This window comes from Merops nubicus, unplaced genomic scaffold, assembly GCF_000691845.1.
Source record: "Merops nubicus isolate BGI_N331 unplaced genomic scaffold, ASM69184v1 scaffold3357, whole genome shotgun sequence".
Taxonomy (NCBI): Eukaryota; Metazoa; Chordata; class Aves; order Coraciiformes; family Meropidae; genus Merops; species Merops nubicus.
In genome coordinates this window covers 1-8,492 of record NW_008619391.1, presented here as the reverse complement: position 1 = coordinate 8,492, position 8,492 = coordinate 1, and the positions used below count along the sequence as shown (strand labels likewise).

The 8,492-nt window shown below is 37.6% G+C and overlaps 1 protein-coding gene across 1 annotated transcript; it reads left to right on the top strand.

The window, feature by feature from the left end:
- Positions 1 to 881: 881 nt before the first annotated feature.
- LOC103776252 (zinc finger RNA-binding protein-like) lies at positions 882 to 7,352 on the top strand (the record flags this gene model as incomplete). Its single annotated transcript, XM_008943752.1, has 6 exons — positions 882 to 1,027; positions 1,413 to 1,575; positions 3,240 to 3,445; positions 3,614 to 3,764; positions 4,852 to 4,993; positions 7,255 to 7,352. Coding segments are annotated over 6 exons (906 nt in total), but the record flags the coding sequence as incomplete, so codon positions are not given.
- Between the last annotated feature and the right edge of the window lie 1,140 nt (positions 7,353 to 8,492).

Genomic DNA, 8,492 nt, shown 5'->3' with positions numbered 1-8,492 from the left:
GGTGTTGGTCTCTTCTCCCAAATGACTGATGATAGGATGAAAGGAAATGGCTTCAAGTTGTGCCAGGGGAGGTTTTGATTGGATATTAGGAAGAATTTCTTCACTTAGAGAGTGGTTAGGTATTGGAATGGGCTGCCCAGTGAGGTGGTGGAGTCATCATCCCTGGAGATGTTTAAAAAAAAAGTACATTTAGCACTTGAGGCTATGGTCTAGTGGTTAGGGAAATGTTGGGATGAAGGTTTGACTTGATGATCCTATAGGTCCTTTCCAACCATAGTGATTCTAGGATTCTATAAGCAATAATCAACTATCCTTGTTACATATGTGCTTAATCAATCCCTTATATCACTTAGCTAAGCTTTCAGAATTTCAGTGCACTCATTCCCAGTTCACTTACTATCTGACGCAATAAGAATTCTCTCAACCCCAAGGAGTAACCTTGAGAGGCATCTCCTCTTGCAGGGAGATCCTGGCATGCAGCCTGCTGCCATACAGGATATATCAGTGGGCCCTGGGCTGTCCACTATTTATGGAGTAAAGATAATTGACTTATAGTTATCTTTACATACTGACTACAGATATTAGCTTCTTCCAATTTGAGTTTCACATTGGCCAGTACTGTGGTTAGGTGGATGCATTGTTCACAGTAGCCCTTGGCTATTGTGTTATGTTTCCCCTGACCACATGAAAAGATGCATCCATTACAATCGTTACTGGTGGTTATCTCTTGAACAGGGTTATGGGATATACAGGTCAGGTTGGGGCAAGGGAGCACACCACCATGTAGACCAGTAGTGTGTGTTAATCATGTCAGAAGAACTCTGTAAACTTGAAATGACAAGAGGCAAACCAACATTTCATTCATTATATTTCTGAACTAGAAAAAAGTAAATCCAGACTTACAAGTAGAAGTAAAGCCTAGTATTCGAGCAAGAAAAATTCAAGAAGAGAAGATGAGGAAGCAGTTGCAAAAAGAAGAATACTGGAGAAGGCGAGAAGAGGAAGAACGCTGGAGGATGGAAATGAGGTAATGCATTCTGTTTTATCAATGAATGAGACAAAGTTGCAATTAGATTTAGCTAAAAACACCTCTGCTTTTTTAGTTACTTAATTTGAATACTTGTTTTGGGAATTCTGTACTGTCTTGTTTTAAATTAAGGTGTCATTATCTCTGTGGTTTTATTTGGTTTTGTTTTAGTGCTCAGTCTTCTAAGGAATGTAGACTTACTAGAATTATTTGCTATAAACTCAGGCTCATTTTCAGAATAACCATTAATTTTGGCTACCCTCTAGAGTTCACTGGTATTTGCTCATGATTACTAGAAATGAGTTAGTGAGGGCATCCAAGAATTTATTTAGAAAGGTTGGAAGTATTAACTGCTATATAAAGAGAATGCTTTGATGCACTTCAGACGATATGAAGAGGACATTTACTGGAGGAGAATGGAGGAAGAGCAGCATCACTGGGATGACCGTCGCAGAATACCAGATGGAGGATATTCTCATGGTCCTCCGGGAACTCTAGGCATGCTGGGAGTTAGACCAGGAATATCTCCTCAGCCCCAAGGACCAGCTGTGAGTTTCTTAACTGGGGGGGGGAGGGAAAAAACAAAAAAACCCAAACAAATAAAACCCAACAACTTACCAGGAGGCACAGTTAAGAACTGTAAATTTAGTGCTACTTCAGTTGTCTCCAGTGTTCCTTAATTAAGGATTTGGAAAAGTGAAGAATTCATTATATACTAATGAAACTGTATAGATGGACTTGTCTTCCAAAATAAGGTCACTTATATGACAAAAGGATGCCTTGAAGACAAATATTGTTTGTTCTGAAATACAAGTCGCTCTGGATTTGTGTACTACTTCTTATTTAATTGCATTGTACTTTATCTAATTGTGGACAAATGTATAGATAAAAAGTGGTTGGATAGTCAGTCTCAGAGGATGATGGTCAGTGGTGGGTTGTATTTTATCTGGAGGTCAGTAACAAGTATAGTACCACATGGGTTTATCCTGTCATTTGTCTCATTAGCACTTTATCAATGATCTGAAAGGTGATGGAGTTAAGTGCACACTCGTCAGGTTTGCAGATGATGTGAAACTGAATCTGTTTGGGGTGGGGAGAACAGTTGATACCCTTGACAGCAGGGCTGCCATCCAGAAGGACATAGGCAGAATAGAAGGATGAACCAACAGGAACTTGATGGAATTCTGCAAGGGCAGGTGCCTAATGATTCACTTAGGAAAGTATAACCCTTTGCACTGAGGGGCTGGGGAGTGACAGACTGGGTAGGACCCCTGCTGAAAGGGACTTGTGGTTCTTGGCAGATAGCAAGCTGAACATGAGCCAATCGTGTGCCCTGGCAGCAAGGAAGGCCAACAGCATCCTGGGTGATATTAACAGGAACATAATCGGTAGATATAGGGAAATTATCAGCTTTGATTAAACCTGAACTGCAATACTGCATTCCGTTTGGGGCTTTCCAAGACAAGAAAGATACTGATAAACCATAGCAGGTTCAGTGTGGGGCTACTGGGATGGTCAGAGGTCTGGAGTGAGTGCCCTGCGAGGGATCTGGGCTTGTTCAGCCTGGAGAAAAGATAGCCTTCTAATACCTGTGCATTACAAAGACAGTGGAGCCAGCTGGGCCCTTTACAGTTGTCAGGGGACGAGATACAACCAGCTTAAGCTGAGACAAAAGAGGTTCAGACTGAATACAGGAATTGGATTTATTTTTTTTTCATCCCACTCCTCCCCCCCATGTTGTGCAGCTTCCATCTTTGGTGTTTTTCAAGAACTGACTAGATAAAGCCCTGAGCAACACGATATGGTCCTATAGCTGGCCATGGCTTGCACAGTAGGTTGGACTTAGAGGACCTCCTGGAGTTCCTTCCTATTTGAATTCTTCTGTGATTCTGTGAGAGCAATTATGGGTACTTTATTTTGCATCGGTATGCAAGTATTTCTCAGTTAATGGAAAGACAATAGATATTTATGTTGGGGAGTTACTTTTGATCCTGGGACTTGATATGAAATGTATCAAAAATTAATTACTTTTTCAGACATGATTGGTTGTGACCAGTGTAAGTTAAGGACATTTCAGTTCATGTTTTGCTACATTTCAATATTTTGAGGTTTGGATATTCTGTTTAGCCACGTGTTTGATATTTGGTCATATATAATCTGTGAACTTGGAAGTGTACACAAAATTCAGAAATGTGCTTTTTCATCTGTTTAGCCTCTACGTCGACCTGACTCCTCTGATGACCGGTATGTGATGACCAAACATGCAGCTATATATCCAACAGAGGAAGAACTTCAAGCAGTTCAAAAAATTGTTTCTATTACTGAGCGTGCTTTGAAACTTGTTTCTGACAATATGACTGACCATGAAAAAAGCAAGAACAAAGAGGGAGATGACAAAAAAGATGGCAGTAAAGACAGGTATTTATTTTCTTTTAAAGGATTCTGTTTTCTTTATGTTTTCATATGTCACATGTCACTATGACCTCGAGTATATAGAATGCTCCTATTTAATTTCATTTTTCTCTCTTCAGGATTAGTTTTGGGCTTTATATTATTTTAAATGCAACTTTTAACTATAATTCACAGAACTTTGAAAGGAGTTTTACGGGTAGGCGTTTTGGCTAAAGGTTTGCTACTCCGTGGAGACCGAAATGTCAGTCTTGTTTTGTTATGTGCTGAGAAGCCTTCAAAGATGTTACTCAGTTGTATTGCTGAAAGTCTTCCCAAACAACTTGCAGTAAGTAGTGTTTAGATTTTTGGATTTGTATTTCTTTAAAGGTACTGCAAAAATTTGTCCTCAAGTCAAATGTCTGCAAGGCAAACTGTGCTGCATTTCATAGTTCAGGTTCAGTTTCTTTTCATTTTATGAGTGTCTCTGAATTCAAGGACTATGCTGCATGTTTTGGTCTCTCTATATTGTGTCCATACAAGTGTCTAGATGTTTATGCTAGTGGTGTAGTATCAATCATCATTTAATACATTTTATTTAACTGATAAATAGAAATGAGCAGAAGAAAGGCTATTATTGATTTACCAGCAGTGACAGAGTTAACTTGTGCAGTGTTACAGGAAGCTTGTGTTGCCTGAAGGTCAAAGTTCTCCATTGATGCCAGTCTGTACTTGTGTCTTATTTCCAATTTGCATGGGTCAGTGCTTTGTAGTCCCACGATTAGTTAAATCTTGTGTGTGTGGGGTTTGGTTTTGGTAATTAACCTCACCAACAAAAAATGATAAAGAACCCTGAAACCCACAAAAAAAAAAGTTGTAAGAAGCAGTTCTGAATAACCACCTTGTTGCTATTAAATCCCTATTAAAACCCTCCGGTGTTTATCTTGACTTTTGCTCTTCTCGGAGGATGTTGTAACAGCAAAGTATAGAATGTGCCTAGCAGTACCCATCCTGTAAACTGCAAGCTTGAAGAAGCACCACTGCATCTTTGTGCTTTTTAAAAGCTCCTATGTTCCAATGAGAAACATATCCAACTGGCACTTAAAGAAAAGCCTCATTGCCATTTAATATCAAACACTGTCAAGTTTCTTTTTATGCAATTTACTTAGTATATGAATTTCCTTTATGAATAGTTTTTTTGTTTTGCATACTGCTGTGTATTTTAATTTATGATTTGGAAACAGCCTTATTAATAATAAGACAGAAACATAATTATATGAAGCGGATGCCTCTGTATTCAAAGAGACAATAGCATACACAATTAAGATAGATTGTGTGTGTGTATATATGGGCTTGCATACTATGTCAAAATGAGTTATTCTTCCCCATGCTTTTCTTGGCCATATGTTGATAGAAATCTGTTTCTTAATATTTAGGTAATAAGTCCTGAGAAATATGATATCAAGTGTGCAGTCCCAGAAGCAGCAATAATTTTAAATTCATGTGTGGAACCCAAAATGCAAGTTACTATCACACTGACATCTCCAGTCATTCGGGAGGAGAACATGAAAGATGGAGGTTGGGAAGTTGTTAAAGATGTTACTTCTTTCTCACCTATTTTTGTTAATTCTGTTTAAGATGGCATTAAGGTCCTAGAAGGCAACATGCTGGCACAACTAATGTATTTGATCAAAACCTGTTTTTTTCAAAAACCAACCTCTGTAGAGAACAGTTGGTTTAAATAAATGCCAATGCAATGCATTTAACTTTTAAAAATTCTAACTTTATGTCCAACCTCAGCTTTCTGGAAAAGGTAAAATAATTGACTTTTTTTTCCCCCTCTTATAAAATTATGTGGAAAACAAAGTATTTTATAGCAAATGGCTATAAACTGGCTTTCTAGAGCAGTCTTGCTCTAAGAGAAAGATTGTATGGTTTCAGAAAAATCACAGGGTTTTGCCTTTAAAACTGGACCAGTATTACTATCACTTACACATTCCAAATAGCACTGCCACTTAAAATGCACTTTTAAAATACTTTTGATGTTAACAGTGCTTCTAACTTGAAAAGACGATGTGGATTTTTTTTTCCAGCTCTCTGAGGTTGCTTTTTGGTCTGGAGTGCTTTTTGAGTATATTTAGTCTCCTGGTAGTACAGTTGGTCTTCTATCCAACTGGCAGACCCAGACTAGTACAATAAGAAATGGTTTTGTTGTTGAGCTGAAGCAGAAGGTGGAGCTTGTAAATCAAATTACATTTCTGAAGTTCACGGTTTCTCTGGTGCCAGCAGTGTTGCTTTAGGGTCTGTTATGTAACACTTTCAAAGCTCTAAAAGCTTTTAAGCCAACAAGCATGATTGTTTGCACATTGTTTCTTTTTGTTTGTGGGTCAGATAAAATTAACTTTTGTTTCCTTTTAATCCTGTATTCTCCATAGTTGAAAGATAATGGCAAAGAGGGTTTTGGTGTTTGACAGTGAACCTACAGATAGCCTCGGATTTCCTATCTTAACACTTATACAATTTTTTTTCAGCTTGCATATATGTATACACGCACTTGTGTATATACATAATTAAGCCACAGAGGCTTTTTAATTTCATTTCAACAAGCGTCCTCTAAAACACTTGAGGCTTTTATATTGAATTAGTAAATGTTCTATAGCTATGACTAGGGCATTGTAAGCATGCTATTTTAACAAAGTCGTCCTACATAAACGGAAAAATTTCAAGATGCATTCTCTAGTTTGGATGACTTCTGAAGAGTCTTTGAGTGCTTTGTATGTGATTTTTAAGCTGTGCGCATTATTCCTAGCTATAAAGGCTTTGTACATATACTGTCACACCGAACCAGTTCTACTTTGTGTTTTGACAATCTTACAAAGTAAGAACAAGAGTTACAAAGTATAACTCTTGGTTTGTCTGTGCTGAATCAGGCTTCATATATTATTTAAATTCATAAAGAATGCTTGAACTTAAAACATTTGATTATTAAATTATGGTAACCATTAAATGAAATTAACATTAAACACCATTTTTATTTCTTAATGTACTGTGCACAAGTGCAATATTGACTCCTGCCACAATACTTAATTTCAATTTTCTGGCCTAAAAATCTGTGTTGTAAGCTAAGAGATTGATTGTAATAATTAAAAAATTATTTTCTTTTTAATTTCTGCCACCTAAAGGAAACATCTGTATTTTTGTCTGACCCACGTGAGTTAAAATTATCATTGTGAATATATTCACTGCTGAATGCAGTACTGCTCCTAGGCAAGCAAAATCAAATTGGATTTTTCTTCAAGACACTGAGCAGTATAAACCACATTTGCAGAAAAGTTAAATTTTGAAATGAGAGAAAATAGAAGACTGAGTTGCAAATTATTGCAGTAAAGAAGGCATTATGAAGACTGCTTATCTGCTGCAGAATAATAGTATGTGTTTGTGTTTTTTTCTTACTGCAGCTTCTCATGCTCTGTGTCTTACAATGGTTTAAAGTTGTTTTGGTTTGGTTTTTATTTTTAGTCTCCTCGGGGAGCTAGTTCAGGTGATAAGGAACACTTTACCAGAAGAACCAGTTTGAGTAAAGATGAGACTGAGACTTGTTTATAGAGTAGACTCATGTTTGATGTGTAATAATGCCATTACATGATAAAAGGCTAAAAAAAAAAAAGTGAAATAAAATTAACCGCATAGCTACTGTTCCTTACAGTATTGTGCATTTAACAGTTTACCAAATCATAGATTTAAAGTGCTCTAACCCCTGCTGTGGAATCTTTCCTTCAGCAAACTAAGTGTACATACTTAAACATGTATGTGTGCACATGTCCTTTTTTCATCCTTAGCTAACAGCCCTGGTCCAAAGCCGAGTAGCCGAGGGACTTGGCTCCTGTCAGGGGTTGCTGCCAAGACATCGGAAGGATTTTTGACCAAGGTTTTCTAAAGCTCGGTGTCACCCCTGCCATGCTTTACAAAGGAGGGGGTTTGGATGCATAGTCCTAGCATCTACTGTTACTCTGTTTTTTGTTGTTTTTTTTTTTCTTTTTGTCTTTCTCTCTCCTGGAATTAAGCAGCATCCACACTAATCTTGAAATAGTTGACTGGGTAAAATGTGTTTCACATAATAAAACCAAAATGGATATACCTGTTAACTTTTAATGAAGAGGTAGTGTGGACACAGCATGTCTAACTGAAGATTAACCCCTTATCTTTAGGCTAGTAATAAATTAAGTTATATAGGGTAAAAATTCATGCTTCTGCTCAGTGAATTAATTGCTTTTTTTGTCTTAGCCTAAAAAAGTGGTAGGTTAGGTATCTGAATTTATTTAAATAGTCTTTAAAGGGGTTAATCCTAAAATGTATAACAAATGGAAGAATCCACAGATTAACTATCACAAGAGTTTCCTTGATGCATTTCTTTTAGCCAACGTATTCTGAGTGCAATATGTGCTTTGCAAATTCTGACTCGGTCTTTTTAATTTTCAAGACTATTCATATTTTATATATATTAGTAGCACATTAGCCATGGTTTGGGGTCAGGGCTGCCCCCAAATGGATAAAATACACTCTCTGTTAATCCCTCTTCCCCCTCAAAAGGAAAAAGAAAGGGAATAAGGGAGAGACTTACCGATTAGAAAAGGAAAACAGCTTTAATACTACCCATAATAATACTAGTAATAGTGATAATAAAATGGAATATGTAGAAATATATACAAAACCAGTATTGAAGCCAACTCCCCCTCGATGGCAATATGTCACTCTCACCCCTGGCTGTGGAGCAGTCCTAGGCTGGACACAGACACAAATGGCAACTGGGTACAGGACCTGGATTCTGGAACTCAGTTCAGGAACACAGGACTCTGGATCAAAGGCAGAATGGATGAAGTCCTCCTCGGATTCCGGCCACTACAGAAGACACAGTAAAAGCCAGGAAGAAGGCGGAAGGGTGAAGCAGACAGTCTGCTAAAACATGCTGCTAACTTCAGACAGTGCAGTTAATTAGAAGAGCTTTAGCTGAAAAATTAAATCATTGAACAGAACCAACTCTTTTCTACCCCAAACCAGAACATTCCACCCCTTATTC